This window comes from Archocentrus centrarchus, chromosome 14, assembly GCF_007364275.1.
Source record: "Archocentrus centrarchus isolate MPI-CPG fArcCen1 chromosome 14, fArcCen1, whole genome shotgun sequence".
NCBI lineage: Eukaryota > Metazoa > Chordata > Actinopteri > Cichliformes > Cichlidae > Archocentrus > Archocentrus centrarchus.
Window position 1 is genome coordinate 37,868,309 of NC_044359.1, and position 27,611 is coordinate 37,895,919.

The 27,611-nt window shown below is 40.7% G+C and overlaps 1 protein-coding gene across 1 annotated transcript in view; it reads left to right on the plus strand.

The window, feature by feature from the left end:
- Nucleotides 1-27,611, plus strand: part of dlg2 (discs, large homolog 2 (Drosophila)) — a 208,278-nt gene that overhangs the window by 134,996 nt on the left and 45,671 nt on the right. The window contains 6 exon segments of the mRNA XM_030747140.1: nucleotides 576-700; nucleotides 3,973-4,142; nucleotides 4,626-4,762; nucleotides 5,323-5,467; nucleotides 7,140-7,281; nucleotides 12,308-12,367. Of these exon segments, the coding sequence (XP_030603000.1) occupies nucleotides 576-700; nucleotides 3,973-4,142; nucleotides 4,626-4,762; nucleotides 5,323-5,467; nucleotides 7,140-7,281; nucleotides 12,308-12,367 (779 nt within the window).

The window sequence follows — 27,611 nt, forward strand, 5'->3', positions numbered from 1 at the left end:
TTTTCAAAGACTTCTATACATTGACTTTTTTCCCAGTCAAAAGAGTTGGTCCCTGCAGGCTGTTAGAAAGGATGCAGGTTTGATGCACGTTTGCATGACTTCTCAGATCCAGGGGCTACGTCCTTTTCTATAAACAATATGGAACGAGAACCATAGCATTTTAGCCAAGTAACAGTAAGAAATTAACTGCGCGGATGTATAGCCAGAATAAAATGAGGTTTGGGTAGTGAAAGAATGAGATCACGAATACAAGCAGCAGAAATGAGCTTCCTCCAAAGGGTGGCTGGCCTTGCCCTTAGAGATCGGGTGAGGAGTGCGGCCATCCGGGAGGGGCTTAAAGTAGAGCTGCTGCTCCTCCACATCGAAAGGAGCCAGTTGAGGTGGTTTGGGCATCTGACTAGGATGCCTCATGTGTGTCACTAGTGCACATACTGCAGGGGAAGCTTCTTTAGTTATATAAACAATTGAGAAAAGAGGATCATCCTGACAACAAAGATGGGAAACATTTTTTAAGAAAACAGAATCGGCTCTGCTGGCACAATCATTGGTATTACAGAGAGTTTTCATGACCACAGGGTAACTCAGGACTGGGCTTCAGCATTGCTGGAGGGACTGATAACCCCCATATTGGTGATGACCCTGGCATCTTCATCACCAAGATCATCCCTGGAGGAGCTGCAGCAGAGGATGGACGCCTGAGGTTAGTTACATACACTTTTGTGATAAAAGAGAACAACAAAAAAAAAGATAAAAAACAGAACTCATAACTTATATCTTCCATATGACAAAAACCATTATAGAAGAAATTCTCAGCAAGAGGATGACTGAAAGATAATCCCGCCCTCTAAACTGGACTGAATGTATCTCTGTTTATTAATAGGAAACAATTTTGAGATAATATTGAGTGTAATATTTCTGTTGGTGTCTAGTTTATTTTGAGTGCATGAGGGGCTAAAAGTCATCTCCAGCACTTTAATGCTCCTTAGTGGAGCGATTGGCGACTTCTGAGATGCAAGATGCATTCATTGTATAGTAAAAACTTCTGAACTATTTTCATTCATTAGCATAAATAACAGCATTCCCTTATGAGACAAATTAAACTGTTTATTCTCAAGCCTGAAAAACAACATTTATTTAATCTGGTGAACTTGTTGCCAATTACCTCCAACATTAAGGAACTTTCTAAACTCTACAGCGTTAGCATTTGCAGTCTACACTCTATAATGCTTAAGTGCTACAGCTACAGTTTAAGCCAGTAAATTCAGAAATCCTCCCAGAAAGGCATGGAGTTCATATAATAAAAGAAGCAGATTGACTGTATCTCTCTGTTTTATCAGTCTTTGTTGTTCTGTCTGAGTGCTATCCCTCCAGTGTCACTGGGTTTTGTTTTGTTTTTTCACAGCAGTAGTTTGGGATGGTTCTGGTTTCGGGTGCAGGCCAGCCTTTGTTTTTGTTTTTCCCGAGTTACAGGTCTGGAGAATAACTTTCTGATCACAGATGCTGCAGGGGTGCATAATAATTGTGTAGCATCAGAGTCAAGCCAATCACAGAAGAAATAGGCTGGGGTTAAATCACACTTAGCCTAATTGATGCGTGTAATTGATGGTAAGGAGGGAGTCCTGATAGGGATTTGGCTTGCTCTGAGATTATGGAAGTCAGACAGACCTCCTGTCACTGCTCTGGGACCCTATAGCAGAGCACTAAGCATACTTAGTGCACCAGCTGGACACGAGGGACTGCTTGGAGCAATTTAAAGTGTTTCCTATGGACATTGCTGTTTTGGAGAGCTGTAAGCATTGATGTATTCATGATTGCACCCACACTGAACCCACATTTTTGTCAGTGAAAATACATGTTGAATATTATCAGCTTAGCCTTCAGCTTAGAATAGATGTGTGTGTGTGTGTGTTTTTTTTTCTGTGACCCCATACAAGCTTTCCATAAGAAAGAATGTCCTGCATGTATAACTTATTGTCAGTGACAAAAAAAATAAAATCCCAGCTGGTGGTCTTTGTGCACTGGTTGGTCAGTCTGGTCTAGAGTGACTGCTCTATCTACCAGTAGCTGGTGTTTTGCTCCCCCGGTCTCTCTGCCAATTTCTTTCTGGGCCTCGCTCATGAATTGTGTCACGTGCCTGCTCATCTTAGCTGCTATGATGCCTGACAGGAGTTTCCATGTTGTACTGAGGCAGGTTACTGGCCGGTAGTTGGATGGGACTGCAGAGTCAAATCTGTTGAAGAACAGCTTGTTCCACATCACCCATAAGCAGCTGCCGTTTCTCATTGTAACCAGAGATGGTGTTGATTCCACTCCACACCTCATGAATGTTGCTGTTTTGTAGATTCCTTTCTATCTTCTTTTTCCATTCCACTGTTTCCATTTTCAGTCTCTCCTTCGTCTCATGTTGCACCTGCTTGAGCCGTTCTTTGTCACCGTCCCTGAAAGCTAACTGTTTCTGGCTGAGGACTGCCTTTATGCCACTTGTGATCCAGGGTTTGTTTTTGTGGAAACAGCTCACAGTTTTTGTAGGTATGACTGTGTCTCTACAGAGCAGAGCAATAGCATCAGTAGCATCAGGTGTCTGTGAGTTTAGTTGCAGGTTGTCTCTGCACACAGTGGTGGGAAGACAGCAGCTCTGTAAGCTTCTTTGACAGTGGCGTACAGCAGATAAAGGGTTTTAAATTCTCTGGTAGGACAGTCAACAAATTGCATACCAGCTGCAAATAATTCAGTATCATGACAACACGTCCTCTTCTTGACAGTGATATGTGTAGGATTACACCATCTGTGGCTCACAAACAAAGCCAGGCCCCCACCTTTTTTCTTGCCACTGGCTTTAGCATCTCAGTCTGACCGTATGAGGGTGAAACCAGGTAGATCCACATTAGAGTCTGAGCTGTTTTGCTTCAGTAAAACACACAAGACTGCACTCAGTGAGTCTTCAACAATATCTTCAGCTCATCACTTTTGTTAGGCAGAAGGTTCACATTTCCCATGATGACTGTTGGCAGAAAGAACTTATATCTCCACTCCAAGCCTTCACCTTTGAATCAGCAACCATGAAAACAGCTCTTTATCTCAGCTGGAATGGGGTGGGATCTTCTAGATTTGCTCCTTTCAATGGAAAAATCTCTTCTCGTGCATAAACCCCACAGAAGGATCCATCAGTACTATATAAAAAAAAAATACAACAAAAATAAATTAAAGCTGAGTAAAGATCAGAGCTTTGCTGCTACCAGTTGAAGTGAATCTTCTAGAACTATGGTCATATATAGTAATAATATCCTAGTTGATAGTAAGCAAGAACATTGTTGTACAATCTTAATATGTTTTGTACAGATTTTATAAATTGCACAAGAATAGTAACTCTACTTACCCAGGCTAGTTCTAATACCAAGTAACTGGAAATGAAAGTAAGGTCATCTTCTTGTCTTATCTTCTTATTATTCATATTTGTTATTTATTTATTTTATTTTTATTATGTTTGTTTTGCTCATGAAAAGTGTGTGTGTGTGTGTGTGTGTGTGTGTGTGTGTGTGTGTGTGTGTGTGTGTGTGTGTGTGTGTGTGTGTGTGTGTGTGTGTGTTGGATGTGGAATTCAAACTCAGTTGCTTGCTGGTTTTATCTTTTACACACTTTTACACATGTGCATGCTTGGTCCTAGTTTAGCCCAGTCCCTGTCAGCATAAATGTACACAACATTACTGTATGTGTGTGTGTGATTGTACTGTAAACATGTTGGTGTTTATTAACAAAAGTTTGCTCTTGTTTGGGAACAGCTCTCAATCAAAAAAAGTTGTGATTAGATAAAAGCTGGATTTTGGGCTTAACTCTGCAGCAGCTTTCAGGGTTAACACTTTATCCGTGCTGTGCCCTGGAAACCCATTCCTCACACCTAGCATTATATCACTTTCTGAAAATCTGGATGATACTGATATGTGAATTATTAACTTATTGCTATTCCTTTTCCAGAGTAAATGACTGCATCCTCCGCGTGAATGATGCCGATGTGTCTGAAGTCTCCCACAGTAAAGCAGTAGAGGCCCTGAAGGTTGCAGGTTCTATTGTTCGTTTGTATGTGCGCCGCCGCAGGCCAATGCTAGAAACCATCATTGAGATCAAGCTCATCAAAGGACCTAAAGGTTAGTATAGACCCAGAAAGCAGGGGTTATAAATGTGATTGAATTGTTGATAATGTGCAGTTTATGGTGACACTACAGCACATTGTGTGTACTGTACAGCAAGATTGATCTAGATACATTTTCACTGAGTCGTGTTTTTTTGACCCTGAGTCACAGCTAAGCTGAAATGATTTCAAGCAGGGATAATCCATAGCTCAGCATGAGAATACAGTGGGACATAATGTTAAATGATGAGTTATTTACTTTGAATGAAAGGGTGATACTTTCCTTGTTTATGCAGGAACTTAAGCCCTTGAGGTTACTTTAAAACTTACTCACTGCCAGAAAGCCTATGAAACTGCAAAAAAATAAATAAAAATAGTCGCCTTCAGCCAATAAATGTCACATTTACAGCGTCTTTATATACTTTATATATGATACACATTCCTTTGTCATATCCTGAAACTAACCAACTGCTGTCAATATATATATATACATACACAGGACTTGGCTTCAGTATTGCAGGTGGAGTCGGAAACCAGCACATCCCTGGTGACAACAGCATATACGTCACCAAAATTATTGATGGCGGAGCCGCACAAAAGGATGGCCGGCTACAAGTTGGAGACAGATTATTAATGGTGAGAAATGCTGTGTGGAATGTGGGTGAACTCTGCATGTACAGGAGCTTTTATGAAGCTTGGTTCCAGGATCCACTCCAGTTTCTGGAATGCAATAGCTCTCGAAGGAATCTCTCTCAGTCTCTTAAGGATTTTTTTTTCCAATTTGGCACAAAACTTCAGTTATATTCAGTGAAATATTAGAGTACATTTAAGGAATCAAAGGGCTCGTTTCGCCTAACATACTACAATGTTGCCATAATTGTATATTTTAATTATGAAAAAACTCATAAAATACCAAATTGATGACATTATATATCCAAAATGATATACAAAGTAATAATGAAGCAATGAAATGAGTCTCTGACGCACTCTGTGAAAGCAACCTGCTGTCTCTGAGGAGGGCATCCTTCTTGCTTAACCACCCCTTAATTAAATTACCTCTCTGCTGCTGTGTTCTCACCCGAAGACCATCTGTCATAATCCAGTCTCCTGAAGGCAGGGAGCATGCTGGATTCATCTGAACTGAGCAATAAGGAAAAACCAAGATAGCTTCTAAACTCCTATATGTGTCTGCACAGGTGAACAACTATAGTTTGGAGGAAGTTTCTCATGAAGAGGCTGTGGCCATTTTGAAGAACACATCAGACGTGGTCTATCTAAAGGTGGGGAAGGCCACCAATGTCTACCTGTCAGATCCCCACGGGCCTCCTGATATCATGAACTGTGAGTCTTTACATCTTGTAATGGAAAAGATTAGTAGTCATGTATCACTGGAATATTTATACCAGACTGCAGAGAGCGTTACTCAGTAGAATATACTGAAGTCTAACAGGTATGTTCCTGTTTATTACTGAGATTTGTAAATACTGAAGCCATGTCTGAGATCCTGGCTGTGAATCAGTATATGTTCACAAATATATAAAAGGTATATAAAGTTGCTATGGTACAAATGTTAGCAAACAGTTGATTACTTGCATGTCTTATAGTCACAAGATCACATTTTGAGGTCATATTTAGCCAACTCAATGGACTTAAGCTGTGGTTTGATCCAAAAAAAAAAAAAAAAACTCATGAAAAAATCCTTTGGGTTTGTTGCAAATTGTAATATAAATATGTAAAATTCCAAAATTGTTATTAGAATAGTATACATGTCTGTAATCCTTCTGGACAAACCTGCAAAGTGGTGTTTTTGTTTGTTTGTTTGTTTGCTTGTTTGTTTGCTTGCTTGTTTGTTTGCACACCATATATAGACTAAGTACAGAAAGTAAGGAAACTGTCTGGTTGATTCTTTGTTGTCACAGTACTTCTTGACAATAAGTCTTATAGAAAACCTGTTTATTTCTCCTTAAATGGAACCACATTTGTAAGGAAAATGCATTTGTGGGTTGAGCAGCAGAGCTGAGTTTGTGGGTTGTGCACATGTTCTCTGCCAATGCCAAAAAGCTTATTCTGCTGTCAGCTTTTGAGCTTCTGGTACTCCGGGTGCCGACAATCAGGCTTGTCATCGTTGTAGGCAATCTGAATTCAGAGAAATATCAAGATGAGATTCTGCATCCAGTGGCAATCCCATTACTCCACAGTTTGGGACCGAACTCCATCCTCCAAGATGACAAAGCTCGCCCCCCCACAGGGTTTATCTACCTTCAGAATCTGGGAGTGAAGAGGATGGAATGGCGTGCCTGCAGGCCTGACCTCAAACCCACTGAACACTTGTAGGCGTGCTGTTCATGCCAGAGTGACCAACACAACCACACTTGCTGACTTGTGAGGAATGCTGCTTGAAGAATGGGATGCCAACCCACAGCGGTGTGTGACCAAGCTGGTGACCAGCACGAGGAGGTGTCAGGCTGTTGAGGCTGTGTTTGGTTCTTCCACATGCTGCTGAGGCTTCTCTTTGTTAAATGAATAAATTGTTAAATTGCAAATACATCTTGTTTCTTCAGATTTCAATTATCCAAATCCAATAAACTGCACCAAATAAAAGTCAATAGCAGAATCAGCTGTTTGGCAGAGAAGATTTACTGTAACAAGTTAAACCCACAACTCACAAATGCATTTTCCTTACAGATGTGTCTCCATTTAAGGGGAATAAACAGGCTTTCCAATAGTATAAAATTTATTGCCAAGCAGCATTGTTAAATAATTGACCAAACACAAATTTCCTTACTTTTTGTGCTGTTTATATATTTTATTTAATCCACTCCAAAAAATGTTATATATTGTAACTTAAAATCACTATTTTCATCCTAACAAAAGAAAATGTTTCTTGACAAAAGAAAATGCTGTTAAATTCAAGTTAGAGCTAGTGTGCATACAGCACTGTCTTCTTGGTGCCATAGAAACTTGTGAGCTGTTTATTCAGCTGTTGCTCTTTTTATACTCTGCTCCTCTGCAGCTTTCTCTCCTCCCATGGAAAATCATATCTCTTCCCCTATCAACACGGGCACTCTGGAGTACAAGTGTGGTCTGCCTCCTACTTCCCCTGGGAGTTATTCCTCACTTCCTAAGCACTTACTAGGGGAAGAAGATATAAACAGGTTGGATGGTTTTTCATTTTTACGGTAATTACCTCCCTATTTACTAAAACTACAGGCAGAAACTTTGTCCACCCTGCCCCTGCTGTACCCCCCCCTGTCATAACTCATCTGTCTTTGTGTGCCATTTTATAAAGCCATCAAAACTCTGTGTGGAGTTCTGATGCAGTGTGTGAAGATGTGTTGTTTCCCATCAGTGTTTCAGAGGTGGACTTTTTAAAACTAGTCCTCAGAGCAATTTGAAAACCACCTTGTTGCTGTAGACCTTGTATTTCTGTTGCTCTTGGTCGTGGTCACTGCTGAATGTCTCTTTATGATTTTGTTGTGTTGTTTGATCGATTCCCCAGCTACTCCAGTCCGCATGTTGAAGTATCCTCGAACCCCAGTTTGCCCTCTATGGCTAGATATCGGTGACAGCTGACCTCTGCATCTATTGGAGTCTAAGTGTGTGTGCAAATGTTAGACATGGCATAGAAAAAAGCGCCTGTATGAATGTGTGGAGTAAAAAGCACTTTGAGTGCTCAGAGTAAAAAAGTGCTTTATACGTGCCAGACCATTTTCCATTCTTTCTTCTGGTCACGAACATCACCTTCAAAAATGCTTCCATTCTGCTACAACTTTTATGACATAAATGAAGTGAAATTCTTGTTTAAGTCAGTTTAACCTGTTTAGCTTTAAGCTAACAGGAGACATGGTAATAAAACTCAGTTCACCCTGTGGCATTAGAAATCTGTCTGCAGATCTGATCCGGTGCCGAGCTGTCCGTCGTCATCACCTTTTTGCTAAATTCAGTACTCCACGGTCATTAATATTTGAAGTCTTCTTTTTTTTTTATTTTTAAAAAGTACATTTTCTGCACACTGTACTGTACATTGATGTTTACCTAGGCCAGCTCTTTTCAAACGTGGTATGTGCAAAGCTCGACAAAATGCCTCAGACCAATTTTTTAATTTCCATTTTTTAAATTTTTTAAAGAATTGTTGACATTTTTGAAGATAAACAGTACATTTATGTTTACCTTCAATGACTTATTCTCCCTTCTTTATTGACTGAATCTTTTGAATTTTGCTGCAAGTATTCACTGGGCAAATCTATAAAAATCTGCAAATGAATTTCTGATTTTTGATTTTCAAGAAATACTGTAGATTTATGTTTAACTCTTCCCTTATGTCTGTGTAGATTCTCAGTCATCCAGGTCATAGTAGTCTCTGGAGCTTGAAAAAGGCGACTGGACTTCTTTTTGTTTCTTGAAGACGTTTCACCTCTCATCCGAAAGGCTTCTTCAGTTCTCAACCAAATGGTGGAGAGACCCAGGTATTTAAACCCCTGTGGGCGTAGTCCCCTGGAGGTGGTTATGACCCTCTATTGATCATGTGCTTGAACACATGTGCCCAGGTGTGAAGAGGGCGTGGGTCATATTTAATCAGTGGTTTCAGTTGAAACCAATTTAGGACTCCGCTCCATTGTTTCCTGTGGCCTATTGAGGTCACTGGAACAAAGGTGTGAATGGGGGTTGAGACGTCTGGGAAGGGAGCTCAGGACAGCACTGTAAGCGGGGGAAAGTTGGTGACATAATCCACCTCCTCTGTTCAATGATGGTTGTTCACAGTGGACATAGATGGCTTCTTTCACTCCTCTTTCAAACCATCTGTTTTCCCTGTCCAAAATGTGAACATTGGTATCCTCAAAAGAGTGCCCTTTTTCCTTCAGATGCAGATGTACTGCTGAATCTTGTCCTGTCGAAGTGGCTCTTCTATGTTGTGCCATTCGTTTGTGAAGAGGCTGTTTGGTTTCACCAATGTAGAGGTCCGAGCACTCTTCACTGCACTGAACAGCATACACTACATCGCTGATCTTGTGTCTGGCGGGTTTGTCCTTGGGATGAACCAGTTTTTGTCTTAGGGTGTGACTTGGTTTGAAGTATACTGGGATGTCATGCTTGGAGAAAATTCTTCTGAGTTTCTCTGACAAGCCTGACACATATGGGATGACAATGTTGTTCCTCTTGTCCTTCCTATTCTCTGTAGTTTGTGTTTGGCCTTCATTCCTGTGCATCTTAGCTGATTTGATGAAGGCCCAGTTGGGGTAACCGCATGTTTTGAGGGCTTTCTTAATGTGTGTGTGTTCCTTATGCTTCCCTTCTGCCTTAGAGGGAACACTTTCCGCACGGTGTTGTAGGGTCCTGATCACCCCAAGTTTGTGTTCCAGAGGGTGGTGGGAGTCAAAGAGGAGATACTGGTCTGTGTGTGTGGGCTTCCGGTAAACTTCAATGTTGAGGCTTCCATCTTCCTCGATAAGCACCGCACAGTCCAGGAATGGTAACTTGTTATCTCTGGTGTCCTCCCTGGTAAAACGTATGTATTTATCCACTGAGTTAATGTGACGAGTGAAGGCTTCTACTTCTTGGGTTTTGATTTTGACCCAGGTGTCATCTACATATCTGTACCAGTGGCTAGGTGCCATCCCTTTGAAAGAACCAAGAGCTTTACTTTCCACTTCCTCCATGTAAAGGTTGGCTACAATGGGAGACACTGGGGAGCCCATGGCACATCCATGCTTCTGTCTGTAGAATCCATCATTGTATTTAAAATATGTTGTGGTAAGGCAGAGATCTAAAAGTGCACAAATCTGATCTGGGGTGAAGCTTCCCTTATTTTGTTGGCCAGTTCCTCTAAAACTTGGCATGAGTATTCATTAGGAAAAGGTCTACAGAATGTTGCACACTTTATTTTTTGTTTACAAATTTTCAAAATTTGTAAACAAAAAAGAAGTATATATCAGCTCAAACAGCTGTATACACCACAATTAGTTTCTGTTCCAGTATATCACATATTGTACAACTAAAACATTTCACAATGGAGCTCTGTGGGCTAAGAGGTCTCTCACTGAGGTTTTCAGTCCTTTCTCTCCCTGACAGCTGTCCCCAGCCTAAACAGCAGAAAGATTAAGATGTCTTAATGGAATAAGTCAGAGCCAAACATTAGCAACACACCACCTCAGCTATACAGCACCTAATCACAAAGTAAGCTGCTATTAGGCTCAGGAACAAGCAGGAAAATGTTTCCATCAGGTCAAATCTAAGAGTAAGGCTTAACATAAGGCTGCCTCAGCTGGTCTTGTTATTGAATAAGAATGATGGAGTGAAACATTTTCAGAAGGGGAAAGGTACATATGACAATGTACAAATGAACACATAAACTCCATAGTTCATCTATGTTAGAGTAAGTCAGAAACTGACAAGGATTACAGAATGGTAGAGGAATACTCCAGGGGAGTGATCTTTTAAGAGGATACCTGCTTTAGGCTTTGCTGAGTGAAGGATTAGCCTGTCATTCTCTTTGGATTTAAGACGTTAACTATTTACTCCTGGCCAAGAAGTATCCCTATTAGCCTTTGAGATTGATGTTGGCCATTGTGTTCTACTCATACACTTGAAATGAACATATGCTACATGGATCCTAACATTTTTCAGGACCTGCTAATTTGTCTTAGGGAGTTTTCAGGAGACACAATATTAAAGGCTGTTCTGACAGTTCAGACCTGTTCTCATTTGCTCCTTGTAATCCACACACAATGATGTATCCCTCAAACAGATGATCGTCCAAAAGGAAGAAAACAAGTAGCAGAACAGTGCTAGTGTCCAAGGTTTGCAGATTTTGGAAATCTCTTGTAATTAGAATGTTATGATGGTATATTAGAACTAAAAGAAAGTGTTAAAGTATGGCAGATTCCTGCTATAATACTGTCATTTAGTTGTGTTTACAGCATTTGAATAGTCTTGTGTTTACAGAATAATCAAGCTAATTCACTGAACCATAATTGTAATCATCCTCAAAGTGCTAAAAAGTTTCCTTTTAAAACAGCAGCATGCACCATTCTTGTATCTGGGTCTCTAAGATTCAGACACTCGGTGTTACACTGGCTTTTAGTTTAAAAGAGTTGCTGTAATTATAAGAAAAGAGAGACAAATGCAGCTATACTAGATTACAATTGTTTTGGATGTTACATTATAATTTAGTTTTATTTCGTTGTAACTTTTTCTCTAATTCAATAAGTTTTAATTCGTTTTTAGAGTGGTTTTGCTCATTTTTATTAGTTTTTATTTTTTGTTTAATGCTTAATTTTAGTTTAATGTTCATTACATGCACCCCCAGGCTGTATACATCCAGTTTATTTCTTGAGGGGCATCCCCACTTTGTCAGTAGTAGTGTTTGCTCATGTGCTGCGTCAGTCATAATGATTGCAGATAGCTTTAGGTCTGCATTTCTTTCTCTTTTTAGAGTCAGCCACAGTGAACAGTCATTTGGTCATAATGTTTTCATATTTACACAGAATGCAAAGACGAGCTGGAACACACACTGAAATAGAGAGAGAGAAGATGTGTGAGAGAGAGCGAGGTGGTGGTGTGCTGCAGTATGCTTGATGCACAGTGATATCAGAAGTCTCAGTAATGTGATGCATACTGACACACACTGTGTGTGTGTGTGTGTGTGTGTGTGTGTGTGTGTGTGTGTGTGTGTGTGTGTGTGTGTGTGTGTGTGTGTGTGTGTGTGTGTGCCTGATCTACTCTAATCTTGTCTGTATTACATAACATTATACTGAACGCTGTATTGAAAAACTGCACATACACAGACTAGTGTCTCAAACAAGCAGATTATAGACTAATTCCTCCTTTGCATACTTGCACGCTATGCTCCACGCTGCAGTTAACACACTTCAGTCCACATCAGAAGTACATACACTGAGTGCCTTCCCATGCAGGCATACTCTGTATCAACTAACATGCTCTGATGTTTGTGATAATGGTGTTGATAACTTTAAATCTCTGACATTAAGATCAGAACATTCGTGGCTTTTTTCTTCAGATGTCTCATTTTGTTCTGTGTTGCATGTCTCCAAGTGTTTCTTTAATCAATGTCTTATTGTATGAAAAATCAACAGAATAATTTGAATAGCATGATTACAGTATTTTATAAAATACATTTATCAGGTGATGGCTATAAATATGTATTTTTTTTCATCCTATCAGAAATCCCTCACTAGATGACGGGGAGGGGCACAGGTTTGATTCCCAGCACTTACAGTTGAGGTGAGGCATTTATGGGTTGCAAACTTCATATGGTTGTGGTCAGAAGTTTACACAGACTCAGCTCGGGCATGAACGTCATGGTAATCATGGACTTTTAATTATTTCTTTTGAACTCTCCTTTTTCCAGGGTGGAATGATTTTACAGCATGCATCTTTAATGATGTAAAAAAAAACAAGAATAGATGAACAAGTTTTAATTTATTTTCTCTAATCCAGTCAGAATTATACACACAGGCTTAAATATATACATACAGTCAATTTAATCTTTTAATAAGTGATGAAAGTTCTGCTTGGCAAGGCCAAGGTCTATCAGCTTGTCGTTAGTGATCATGACTGACTGCAGCTCATAGTTTCTATTCACCAGCATAAAAAGAATTTCTTAATCCTCACAGGGCCAAAAGTATACATACAGGCTCAAATATATACATGCACCCCCACTCATATTTAGTTAAAAGTTCCTCAGGAATGCTTTTGGTAGTCTTCAATAAGCTTCTGTCTTAATTCTGGCTGTATATTTGGCCACTTTTCTTGGCAGAACAAGTAGAATTAATTGAAATTCTTTGATTTCCTCGCAAACACCTGCCTTTTAATCACAATCAACAGGGTTGAGGTCAAAGCTTTGTGAAAGCCATTCTGGAATCTGAATGAAACAAATCTTAGAAACATCGTGTCTAACCAGATACTTACTCTGGATGGCATTACCTTGGCTTCCATAAGCTCATTCATGCATTTATTACTTCTAGGCTGGACTATTGCAATTCATTATTATCAGGCTGTCCTAAAAGCTCCCTGAAAAGCCTTCAGCTGATCCAAAATGCTGCAGCTAGAGTACTGACAGGGACTAGAAAGAGAGAGCAGATTTCTCCCATATTGGCTTCTCTTCATTGGCTCCCTGTTAAATCTAGAATAGAATTTAAAATCCTTCTCCTCACATACAAGGTCTTGAATAATCAGGCCCCATCTTATCTCAAAGACCTCATAGTACCATAGAGAGCACTTTGTTCTCAGACTTCTGGCTTACTTGTGGTTCCTAGGATACTTAAGAGTAGAATGGGAGGCAGAGCCTTCAGCTTTCAGGCGCCTCTTCTGTGGAACCAGCTTCCAGCTTGGATTCAGGAGACAGACACCCTCTCTATTTTTAAGATTAGGCTTAAAACTTTCCTTTATGATCAAGCTTATAGTTAGGGCTGGATCAGGTGACCCTGAACCCTCCCTTAGTTATGCTGCTATAGGCCTAGGCTGCTGGGGGGGGTTCCCATAATGCACTGAGTGTTTCTTTTCATTCATCTTATTTACTTTGTTTATACTCCACTCTGCATTTAATCATTAGGTATTATTAATCTCTGTCTCAGCATGTCTTTTGTCCTGTCTCTCTCCCCCCTCAGCAGATGACCCCCCCTCCCTGAGCCTGGTTCTGCTGGAGGTTTCTTCCTGTTAAAGGGAGTTTTTCCTTCACTGTCACCAAGTGCTGCTCATAGGGGGTTGTTTTGACTGTTGGGTTTTCTCTGTATTATTGTAGGGTTTTTACCTACAATATAAAGTAGCTTGAAGCGACTGTTTGTTGTGTTTTGGTGCTATATAAATAGAATAGAATAGAATAGAATAGAACTGAATTGAATTGAATTGAATTGAATTGAACTGAACTGAACTGAACTGAATTGAACTGAATTGAACTGAACTGAATTGAATTGAATTGAATTGAATTGAATTGATTTGAAATATTAGCCTGCTTTATCAATTCCAAACCAAATTTTGATGTACATTGTTTTGAGTGTTCTGTTCTAACACCCAGTTGTGTCCAAATTCCAACCATCTAGCTGTTGATTTGAGATAAAGGTGAAAGATTTGAAGGTAGTTCTCATCCTTCATTATTCCATCCACCACTTTGTGCAATGTAGCAGTACCACTGGCAGCAAAACAGCCCTTGAACATACGTTTTGTCATTGTGGCCAAATAGCTCAACCTAACCATAAAACCAGAAGGCATTTGGCTCATCCTTGAAGGGCAGCTTCAGATTTCAGTTGAGCTTGAAGGTGTTAGTTTTGGAGCAGGTGATTTTTTCTCTCTCAGCACCTTTCAGTCCGTGCCGATGTAAAACTCGCTTCACTGTGGACGGTGAAGTTGGTGTTCCAGCAGTTTCCAGTTCATGCCAGGCTTTAGCCTTGGTGGTTCCTGGGTTGTTCATGAATATTCTAACTAATTTCCTCTCATTCACATGAGAGGAAATTAGTTATTGTTGTATTGTTGGGTGACAATTCGGGTCTTCTTCCTGACCTTGACAAAAAGTTGACACATCTGAATAACTCGTACTTCTATACAGCAGTTTGAAGTGATGATCTTGGAATGGGCAGTTGTTTAGAAATGGCTCCAATAAACCTTCACAACTATAAATCTAGAATTCTCCTTCTCAGATCTTGGACTGTTTTGGCCAATTATGCTACCAGCTGCAGTCAGTCACAGTCACTAATGAGAAGATCATTGGCCTTGTCAAGCAGAACCTTCATCTCCACTTATTAAAATATTTAAATGTATGTATATATTTGAGCCTGTATGCATAATTCTGACCCTGTTTGGATTAGAAAAAAATCCTAAATAAATTCAAACTTATGTACCCAGACTTGTTTTTTAAAGTCATGAAACATATATGCTGTACAGTCATTCCACCCCAGAAAAAGGACACTTCAAAAAGTCACCAAAAAGCCCAAAATTACCGTGACATTTACATCCATGATGAGTGTCTTTAAATTCTGACCACAACTATATGATTCATTGTTGCATGCTTGTTGGTTTGTTTAGACTCAGTGAAACTAGAAATGATTTCACATTTTTTAAAACATCAGCCTGTTGAATGATTCTTTGGATGCCTAACCAATTTTTATGAAGTAATACTTGCAATAATAAGGCTTGTGGAGATGAAATGTGAATGCATGTAAGTGTGTATGGGCCCGTGCATGTGTCCCAAGAACAGGTGGCGTTCATATATGTCTCTACATCACATCCTCACATCCACATCATCCCACATCACTGGGTTTAATTTCTTTATTTTAATTATGGGGCTTTTGTCATTATAATGTGACAAATATTGTCTGTTAATGAACACAGACTGACATCAACAAAATGGAGCTTTGTACCTGAATTTGTTCTAATTTGATGTCTTTAGTTCTAATTGCTTAATCCCTAGCATGTTATTGAATTAATTAATTTATTTGCCCCTTAGGTGATGAGGTCAGTACCTGGAGGACATTTTTACTTTTAGTGCCTGCTAATATTGTTCCCACAGTTTGGAATATCACATTGATTTGTGCATGAGTTTATTTAATTATACCGATTCATACCAAATTTGCACGAAAGATGGCCAGTGACTCGTAAATCACCTGATTGCATTTTGCCTTGATTGGGTCGACGTAATAAAGAAAACAACTGAAAAAAAAAATCCTCATCTTGGGTTGGAGTTGAGGGGTGTGCCGACAGGTTCGAATGACGATTTAAGATGATGTAGCAACAGGATGCAGCCTCGATGTGTCTCTGTTTCAACTTGTGTCAAAAGTGCCCTTCAAATCTTCAGACTAAATTAAAGCTAAAATTGTGTTGATGGAACACGTAACAATAGAGTTATAATCAATAATTTAAAATTGATCACAACTCTGTATATTGTCCTCACGTGTGATACACATTTGGTGCAGGAAGAAACAGTTTCAAGCAGAAAGTGTTTGTGAGCAAAAAACAACAAAAAAATCCCGGCATCCCCCTTCCTATTGGTGGAAGAAGGCACCACACCAACTAATCAAAACATGATGTGGCAGCGCGCGGCATTTGGTTGCTGAGGAACAGGTTAAAGTTGTTAGAGTGATGGAGGGAAGGAGAGGCAGAGATCCTGATAGTGAGGCTTGAAATTTGAGAGATTTTAGCATGTTTGGAGTGTGCAATAAGTTTGTAGTGTTTTTAGTGTGTTTACTGTGTCATGTGGTCATGGACAAGGCAGATGCTGCCAAAAGGCCCAAAAAGCCACCAAAGTCAGACTCAAATGGAAACACTGTCTCCAGGTGGACAACAGGAGAAGTGACACACCTGAAAGTGTGGGGCCTGTGACGGGCCCCTCTGTCTTCTGATGGACAGGAACTGTTTTTGGAGCGGCACAAACACATTTTGTGGCATCTTATTGTGACACCTGATTGATCTGTAAATAGTTGTATGAGAAAATGCCTGAGGCATTGCCTGCATTTTAATCTAAATAGTTGGGTGTGTCATGGTCCTGGTCTCTGACCCCGGGTTTTTCAGTTTTATGGACTTTTTGAAGTTTGGTTTTGTCCTTTCTCCCATTCAAGAATATGTAATCATGTTTTAAGTTGCTTAGTTAGTTCCTCCCTCTTCGTGTTTACATTCTTGTGTCAGTGTTGTCAAGTCTGCGTTGTTGTCTCCGTGTTCAGTTGTTTCCTGTTTTACTTTGTCGGTCTTTGTCTCTTGTGCTTTGTGTGTATTTTACTTCCTTCTGTGATTACATTCAGCTGTGCTCCTCACCTGTTGCCACTTCCCTCCTGTGTATTTATTGTCTCGGTCGTCCCCTTGTCTCTTGTCAGATGCTTGTTATCATTGTGGCTGTATCGTGTTCCTGTGTTTTCTGCTCCTCGTGTTCTCTTGCCTTCTTCCCCAGTTTAGGTTTCTGAGTTTTGTTATTCTCCTTCTTTGATTCTTTTAAATTATCAGTCATAGTAAAGGCTCGCTTTTCGTTACATGCCGTCTGCCTGTCTCTGAGTCCTGCGTTTGGGTCCTTCCCCTTCACACGGTCTGGTTTATGCTCCCATGCAGTATAAAACTTTGTTGTTGCAAAATTTGTACTTAAGTTTTTGAAAATTACAACTTACATTTGTATTTTAAATTATAAAAATAGTAAAAAAATCTAACTTTTTTGTACTCAAATGTTATGTTTTTTTGTGTGTTTTTAGGTCCATTGTGTTAATACAGTATGTCAAACTGGAAAAAATAACTGTACAGTCACACATTTGAGGTTGAAGATCAGATTCTGTATTTGCAGGCTACTTGACTTTGAAACATGGAAACTCCCTTTAATAGATTTTTTGGCCATATCTCAGCTGAAAAAAGACACATCATACTCATGTGTTGCAGAAAGAAGCATATCACTATTGATCTGGATGCTAATATATACTTTATTGCCAAAAGTCTTTGCTTGTCTGCTTTCACACACACACATGAACAACATCCCATTTCAAATCTATAGTTTGTAATATGATGTGGGCCCACCCTTCACAGCTATAACAGCTTTAACTCCTCTGGGAAGTCTTTCCACAGGTTTAGGAGTGTTTATGGGAATTTTTTGACCATCTTTTGCCCATTTGACCATTTTTGACTGATGTTGGATGAGAAAGCCTGGCTCATAGTCTCTGCTCTAATTCAGTCCAAAGGTGTACAGAAAATTTTACATTACATTTCATCAACTATGCATATATCCAGGCAGCAGACCTCCAAAGAAATATAACAGGAATGACTACTTACCTCCAGTTATCAGTGTCTGTGTCCACAACAAGAGCACAGCCAGTCATACACCTACGAAGGACTGCTTGGCTTCATAATCAGTAGCCATTAATAGAACATGTGAAGTTTGTCCACATAGTTTCAAAGGACCAGTGTGACACTTGTGTCTTCTCCTTCAAACACGCAGGGGGACATTTTGGGTCTCTCCACCGACCGGCTGTCACACAGCCTCGTACTGATCCACTGGCCAGGGCTGGGCTCTTAGTCTGTGGCAGTAATCGTTAACAAAATGTTTTCCAGGTTCAGACCTCATCGCCTAATTGCTTTTGCTTTTCTCATAGAGACATCACAGAATTAAAGTAAATGAATTTAATAATACACTAGGGATTAAACAATTCGATTTAATACAAATTAAAACAAATTCAGGAACAATGCTCCATCTTCTCAGTATCACTCTGTACTTACAGATTAACTAATTCTCATCACATTATAATGACAAAAGCCCCAGAATTAAAATAAATAAGTGATATGCCCCACAATGAAACCATTACATAAAAAAATAGTGGCTGATCTAGTGATGTAGGGCAGATGTAGACATAGGGTCTTGGATGTGACATAGAGACATGCATGAATGAGATATATGCACATGCACTGTCTCACACACTTACATGCACACTCACATGCATATTTCACACGCACAAGCATTCATACATTATTACTATTAGTAATGTCAGGAGTAATGCTGAATGTTCCTGCTTAAGCTTTTCTTCACATAGATAATTGATGAACAGATCTCCACGCACACACATATATATGCAGCACATTATTCTCAGTGGTAAAAACTTGGCCCTCAGAGAAGAGTTTTAAAATATGTGGCAAACAGAATTATATCATTTTGATTCAAAAATTTGCATAAATTACTTCTCTGACAAATAAATTGTATGAAAAGCTTCACATTCTACAGAGAACAAACAGATAAATACTATTGATTTACTTATTCTACCATCCATCCATTTTCTGCTACATGTCTTGATCCATGTTGCAGAGGCAGCAGTCTAAGCAGTAGACCCACAGACCCTCTGTCTCCCCAACCACCAACTCCAGCTTTACCAAGGTGCTCCCAAGCCAGCTGAGATACGCTAATACTCCACAGGGTCTCCTCCCGTTTGGACGTGCTTGAAAACTTCACCTTGGAGGAGCCCAAGACCAATGCCAGACCTGCACTTGGTTTCTTTGGATACAGAGGAGCAGCTGCTCTGCTCTGAACCCTTTTCCTGCATGACTGAGCACCCTAACTTATCTCTGTCTGAGGCCAGACACCCTTCAAAGGAAGCTAATTTCTGCTGCTTGCATCTGTGGTCTGTGGTTCTTTTGGTAAATTTGTGAATATAGGCAGGGGTAGGGACATTGATTGACCAGTAAATTGACAGCTTTACCTTTGCCCCGAATGACGCGAACAAGTCCACAAAACACATGCAGACTGTCGGGCAAATTCCTCTTAACTCACCTTGAGAGGGTAAAGAGTCTGGCCACTGGTTTGTGATAGCTTTTTTAAACTATATCACTTAGCTCAGCTCAGAAACTCATCCCCCTTGTCCTTGGACTCTGCTTCCTACATGGAGGGCACGTCTGTGCAAAGTATTCCCCTCACCAACCGACTACAATCCCAACTAAGTTCACTAGCACTTCATGCCCATTGTATACAGGATGGGTAGATGGTTGCTTTCCCCTCCAGAGTCATTGAATTTTTTGTCAGAAGGCTGAACAAAAGTCTTGCTCAAAGACCCCATGAAACTCCTCACACAGTGTTTACCTTAGCCACTGCCAGCACCACACTCCACTAGGCCTGTCAGTAACTGCCGGCTGCCTCTAGAGTGTCACAAGCTAAACGGTCTCAGTAGAAATCCTTCAGCTTGACTGCTCCCTTAATCTCTGGTTTGGGGTTTTTTCTGGCACGACAGGCACTGACAGCAGCACCTCTGTGCACACACCTCAACAGCAGAGATGTAAAACATGGTCCTCCAAGACTTGATGTTCTTAGCTGAAATGGGGTGTCTACCAGACACAAAACATATGCAAGACCCATCCAGCACCCTCTCCTGATCCAAGTCTAGGCTTTAACTTGGCCATTTAAGGACAATCAAACACGTGAGCTGGACACATTTCAACATTGTCTTGTATCCTTTTGGTTCACACCTGTGTGAAAAGTGAAGGTCAGGTACACTACAGGACCTTCTGTACTTTCTGAATTCATTATTTATTCAGTTCTATCCAGATTTGTTGCACCCCTATATAACACAATATTACCACCACCATGATATTAGCAATTTATGAGCAGTGACTGCTGTTCTCCAGTAATTGTGCTTCAAACTTTGCTAAGTGTCTCCTGCTCAGGAGTCATAATAAAGGTCAAAAGGTCTGGGAATGGTTTAAAAATTGTCAATATTAATCTCTGTCTCTCCCCCCTCAGCAGATGACCCCCCCTCCCTGAGCCTGGTTCTGATGGAGGTTTCTTCCTGTTAAAAGGGAGTTTTTCCTTCCCACTGTCACCAAGTGCTGCTCATAGGGGGTCGTTCTGACTGTTGGGTTTTCTCTGTATTTATTTTAGGGTCTTTACCCACAATACAAAGCGCCTTGAGGCGACTGCTTGGCGCTATATAAATAAAGCTGAATTAAATTAATTGATGTCTCATCACATTTTTATTGTATATTTATTTAAAATACAATTTATTTATTGCATTTTTATTGTAAAGGGTCCAAGATTTGTTTTAGAAGGTTGTATACACATTTTTAAAATCACTTTGCCTTTGCTCTATAGAGGGCCGCTCCTATCAAGTTATTGATGAAGTTAAAAACATTTTGGAGCTATATCATAGCTGAATGGTTTTCTAACAGAGATTTAAGCTTTTGGATTGAAGAAAAAATAATGTTATTATGCAATTGTTGATCTAATATGTGTACTGTGTACTTTATTAGTCATAACTGCTTAACTGACATTAAAACATTATTTACACTATAAAAAACATGATATTAAGATCTCTTCAAGTGTATCTTCAGTATACTTTTTTTTTCTAATAGTAGTTATAATTGTGTCAGGCACAGCATTAATTAATCCCATATTTAGAAAATGTCACCACATAAATCTTTAAAAAAATATATAATTCATTATAAACCTACCAGCCACATTGTTAGGCACACCTTGTTAATACTACTCATTGTCCTGTTCATGAAATCAGTTTGAGACTATCTGAGCTTTGGGACACACTATTCTGCTGTGTTACCAAAATATCCCCCACACCTTTACACCACTTTCAGCTGCCTGAACCATTGATACATGGCAGGACTGATCCATACTTTCTGACTTTATCAGAAGAATGTCAAAGCAGAAATCAAGACTCATCAATCAGACAACGTGTTTCCACTCCCCTGTAGTCCAGTTTTGGTGAGCCCATGTGAATTGTAGCCTCAGTTGTTTGTTCACTGGAGTGGCATCCCGTGAGGTCTTCTGCTGCTGTAGCCCATCTGCTTCAAATTTAGAAGTGCTGTGCATTCAGAGTTCATGGTATTCTCTCCTACTTACTTTGGTACTAATGAGTGGTCACTGTTGCCTTCCTATCAGCTTGAAGCAGTCTGGCCATTCTTCTGGCATCAACAAGGCATTTTCACACAGACAGATGCCACTCACTAGATATTTTCCCTTTTTTGGACCATGCTCTGGAAACCCTAGTTTACAAGCCCTAGTTTGACCCTAGGTTTTGCAGGAAGACCCCAGTAGAGCAGTAGTTTCTCAAAGACTCTATACTATGTTCAGCTGTACTGTGTTCAAAGTCATTTACAGCATTTTAAAAAATATTTGCCCCTTCCTGATTTCTTAGTTTTTTGCATATTTGTTGCATATTTGTCACACTTAAAAATCAGGATTCAAGATTCTTTGTCATTTCTGCAGTTGCAAGGTACAGAAACTATATGGTTTTTCACCTGGAATGAAGCAGTGCAAATAAAGTTAAAAACATTCAAACTGAATTATAAATATACTAATATATGAGAACAGTGGTCTTCACCAATCCATTCAGCTGATGTTTCTCATAGTTCTTACAGCTGCCAAACCAGGAGGTGAGGCTGTAAGTCAGAATACTCTCAGTGGTGCTCCTATAGAAGGTGGTCAAGAAGTGGTGGCAAGACCTGCCTTCCTGAGTGTCCTAAGTAGGTGGAGCTGCTGTTGGACCTGCATTATTGGTGGTGAAGGTCATGGATTTCAGAAAACCCAGCAGACAGGCCTACAGTCCTCTGACTCTGTGGAGAGGGTTCCTTGGAATCCACCTGGCAGTGGATTAGACCATGTCCTTTGTTTTCTCTATGTTAAGGAATATGTTGTGGGACCTGCACCACAACATTGATTGCTGTATGTCTGTGTAGATTCTCAGTCATCCAGGTCATAGTAGTCTCTGGAGCTTGAAAAAGGCGACTGGACTTCTTTTTGTTTCTTGAAGACGTTTCACCTCTCATCCGAAAGGCTTCTTCAGTTCTCAACCAAATGGTGGAGAGACCCAGGTATTTAAACCCCTGTGGGCGTAGTCCCCTGGAGGTGGTTATGACCCTCTATTGATCATGTGCTTGAACACATGTGCCCAGGTGTGAAGGGGGCGTGGGTCATATTTAATCAGTGGTTTCAGTTGAAACCAACTTAGGACTCCGCTCCATTGTTTCCTGTGGCCTATTGAGGTCACTGGAACAAAGGTGTGAATGGGGGTTGAGACGTCTGGGAAGGGAGCTCAGGACAGCACTGTAAGCGGGGGAAAGTTGGTGACGTAATCCACCTCCTCTGTTCAATGATGGTTGTTCACAGTGGACATAGATGGCTTCTTTCACTCCTCTTTCAAACCATCTGTTTTCCCTGTCCAAAATGTGAACATTGGCATCCTCAAAAGAGTGACCTTTGACCTTCAGATGCAGATGTACTGCTGAATCTTGTCCTGTCGAGGTGGCTCTTCTATGTTGTGCCATTCGTTTGTGAAGAGGCTGTTTGGTTTCACCAATGTAGAGGTCCGAGCACTCTTCACTGCACTGAACAGCATACACTACATCGCTGATCTTGTGTTTGGCGGGTTTGTCCTTGGGATGAACCAGTTTTTGTCTTAGGGTGTGACTTGGTTTGAAGTATACTGAGATGTCATGCTTGGAGAAAATTCTTCTGAGTTTCTCTGACAAGCCTGACACATATGGGATGACAATGTCGTTCCTCTTGTCCTTCCTATTCTCTTCAAGAAACAAAAAGAAGTCCAGTCGCCTTTTTCAAGCTCCAGAGACAACATCGATTGCTCCTCCTCCATTCTGTATGCAGCTTCATCGTTGTTCTTAATGAGGCCCGCCACAGTCGTGTCATCTGCATATTTAATGATATGATTGGTGACGTGGGCGGCAGTGTAGTCATGGGTAAGCAGGCTGAACAGGAGGGGACTCAGGAGGCAGCCCTGAGGGGTCCCTGTGTTCACTGTGATGGAGCTGGATGTCACCCTGACTCTCTGCAGACGCTATTTCAGGGACCTGAGGACCTAGTTGCACATGCCAATGGCCATGTCCAGCAACCTCAGCTTCTCCACCAGTTGCTGTGGAATTGTTTTTTGTTTTTTTTTTGTTAGCCTGTATTGCCTGGCAGATTTTGCAGGCAGAATTATGATCTGAATGCACTGTTGTGCCAAACACTCTTGTTAGTGTTTGTCCTTTTATTTTTTTATTTATTTGTGTTATTTTTCACATATATGTGTTGTAATGTGTTGGATGGCACGAGTCCTTCGTCCCGCTCCCCCCAGGTTCGTTGATAAAAGAGGGTAAGGATCAGACTTTCAGTTTCATTATTAAATTTATTAAAACACACTCAGAATACAAAAATAGTAATAATAATGCAGATTCATAATGATTTTACAAGCATGCTTGGAGACCACATTAAGCTTTCCTTACCGCTCTCTAAGCGTCTCTCTCTCTCTCAACCTGCCCCTCTGCTCTTGTACCCCTAAGTTGCCTTACAATATAAGGAGTTCTTTTCCCTCCAAGGCCTTCTTTTCTATCTGTCCCTGCTTTCCATCAAGCCGCACCCTCACTGTGACTAACCTATGCAGCTCTGATCCTACCTTATACTTCATAATATGATTATATAATTCTTAAGCAATTCCTTCTGTTCACAGGACAACATACATTTTCTGTAATGAGCATACAATAAAACAAATAACAAAACAGTCCTTATAATATTTTCACCTCTCAAATAATAAGTTGACAGGCTGAGAAAAAAAAAAAAGAGGAAGGAGAGAAAATAGAAAAAGGGTACAGAGAGGACAGAGCACAAGTAAAAGCTCAAGATCAAGACGTTTATTGTCATATACACCGCAAAACACAGTGGTTATGCTGAGCAAAGAAATTCTTACTTTGCGAGTACCCTACACACAATTTAAATAAATAAGTCAAAATAAAATGAAAGAATAAGTATGTAGAAAAATAAAAATATAAATAATAAAGCAAGTGCAGTATATATATATAGAGGAAAAAGGGCAATCACTGTTTGCTAATCATTCAGTGGTTCAGCATGGCCTGAAACTGTTTTTTAGTCTGATAGTTCTTGCTTTTACACTCCTGTAATGTCTGCAGGAGTGTGAACAGTGTGTGCTGTGGGTGGGTGTGGGCCTTGATGATGTTGCATGCTCTATTTATTACCTGCGTATTATAAGTGTCCTGTAGTGATGGGAAGGCAGCTCCATATATGGATTGTGCTTTTATCTTTTTATTTATTTGTGTTATTGTTCATATATACATGTGTTATAGTAATACCAGAGTTGACAGGCTGAGAAAAAAAGCAAGGGAAAAAAAGAGAGAAAGGGGAGAAAATAGAAAAAGGGGATAGAAAGGATAGAGCACAATTAAATAAACCATAATGGGTCATCAACTGCTGCACCTGTAAAAGAAGAAGAAAAATCATACAAAAACAAACAAACACTACTTGGAAAAATAGATTTATGTGGGAAAAACAAAAAGAAACAACAATTTTGTTGTGTTGTGATTGCGTGAATGTCTGTCTGTCATGAAATGTACTTACTAATGAGGGCGGAAAGCCGCAGCTCCACCCACCAGAGGCCAGAGGCAGGCAGAGAAAGACCCAGGAAACCTGGGCCGCCCGCAGCCCATCAAGAGCAATGAAGACCCTCGGCCACACATTCCAACGACAACTGCATGCCCACCCCAGCAGAAGGCAGAGGGAGGTCCCAGACAGAACCCCCCCAGCCAAGGAGCAAGGGCCCCAAAGAACCTGAGGTAATGGGAAGCCAGCCCTTCCCAAAGGCCAGCCCTTGTGTAGGCCAGCGGCAGGGACCCAAGCGCCCGAGAACCGCCCGGCACCCCACAGAGCCCCCCCCCCCTGCTGCACCCACCCACATACACACACACACTGCTGCAGCCCCCCCTCAGACTTTTTCTTCTCTCCCCAAACCTTCCTTTTTACCCTGCTTTGCTGCTTTTACAGCCTCTCTTCACACAGCTTCTGAACTGGAATTTATAATTATGGATCTGGTCAGCTGGTCTCTCAACCCCATTATTTGATCCAATCTTCACCATGAGGAGATTGGGGAAAGGAGAACCTTCTTCCCTATCCAATCAACATTCCCGGCTGGCTACGTTATGGATTCCTGTGGCGGTGGAAGATGACGTGCCTGGCTGAAATGTCGATGGAGGACACACACATCTGGCTTATTGACACTAGGATTTCTCCGAATTGGACCTGGGGATACCTGGCTTGTCGTTAAAATTCGGAAAGTCTGGGCAGCTGTCTAGGCCATGGTAAGGCTGCTTATGACGGGAATGCGGAAAGTTAAAGACTCAAACTCGGAGGGATTAGATCTTGGAGACGTATCTGTTCTCCACGGTGAAGGAACTAACCAAAAAGATTCGGAGGATTGGATTTTTCGCCACTGAGAGGTGCCGGAAAGACTACAGGCTGTCAACAAATTAATCAGTACAGCCTGTACCAAAACAATTTGTAGAATCAGAAATTTGGCTCCCTGGCGGCCTTTGATTGCCTTTATCTCATTTTTCTTCTGGATGTTTTGTAAACAGATGCTCTAAGTAAGCAGGAGTTAAGAACAGTGATGAGTGGTCTGACTGTCCGAGGTGTGGCAGGGGGAGGGCTCTGTAGGCTTTGGAGATGTTAGAATAAACACAGTCCAGGGGGTTCTTCCCTCTGGCTGAACATTTAACATGTTCAAACTTTGGGAGTGCAGTTTTCAGATCTGCATGATTGATGTCACCAGCCACAATAAAAACTCCATCAGGATACATGTTCTGTTGTTTGTGTATTGTTGTTATCTGGTGGAATATATATGGCCGTCACAACAACAGCAGAAAACTCCTGGGCCATGTAGTGAGGTCTGCATTTCACAACCACAAACTCCAGGTCAGGAGAGCAGTGTCTCTCAATAAAAGCAGTGTTTGTGCACCAGCTGTTATTGGTGGCACTCCTGAATGGAGCCAGGTCTCAGTTCGTAAGTATTATCACACAACTATCTTGTGCAAACATCCGTGATGATAAAACAAGTCTCAGCTCATCCATCTTGTTGTTGAGAGACCTTACGTTGGTGATGAAGAGGCTGGGAGCGGTGGACTGTGGGGGCACCGGCAAAACAGCCGCACTTCTGCTTGCGCTCACTGCAGCGCTTCCTCCACCTGTATGCTGGAATGGTAATCCATGGGGACTCCAGAGCTCGGGCAATCTCGGCTGGAATCCGATGAGTTAGCTGAAAAGCACCCCATCCAGCCACTGAGTTGTTCCAATTAAATGAGAGTCTGTAGGGAGTACTGAATCAGCGATGTGCCCAGGTCAGTACAGCCAAAAACCCAAACTAAATACAGATTCATCCACGAGAGCTCTCAGCCACTGTGCGCTGCCATCTTTAACTTTGTGTATCTTTGGCCCTGACCTTAACTGACACAAATGAGGCCTGCAATTAGATATTGTTGTGGGTTCTTTGGTGACCTCGTTTATGCATTCTTGAATTAATTTTGGTAGGTTGGCCACTCCTGGACAGGTTCACAACTATTCCAAGTTTTCTCCATTTGTGGATAATGACTCTCACCATGTTTTTACAAAACTTCAGAAATGACTTTGTGACCCTTTGCAAATAGATGTCAGTGACTTTATTTCTCAGCGGTTTCTCTGAATTGTGGCATGCTTGCTGTTTGAGATTATTTAGCATACTTTGCTTGTCAGACAGATTCTATTTAAGTGATTTCTTGATTCAACAGGTCTGGCTGTAATCAGGCCCGGGTGTGGATAGTGAAATTGATCCAAAACATGTGATTAATCACAGTTAATTCATAATTTAACAAGGGGTATAATTACTTTTTCCACACGGGGCCACGTAGATTCAGATAGCTTTTTCCTATTAATAAATGAAATCATCATTTATTTGTTCATCATCAATTTGTTTTTGCTCAGGTCGTCTTGGTCTAATATCAAAATTTGTTTGATGATCTGAAACATTTAAGTGTGACAAATATGCAAAAAGCTAAGAAATCATGAAGGAGGCAAATGTTTTCCCCATTCTGATGCTCTCTGTGAACTTCAGCAGGTCATCGTGTCCATGCCTACATGCCTCAATACACTGAGTAACTGAACACATGTACATGTAACAAAGTACAGTACAAATGTATACATTTAGTCTAAATGTATAAATCTAATGCAGATGTGGAAAAAAGTGGGTAATAATACATATTT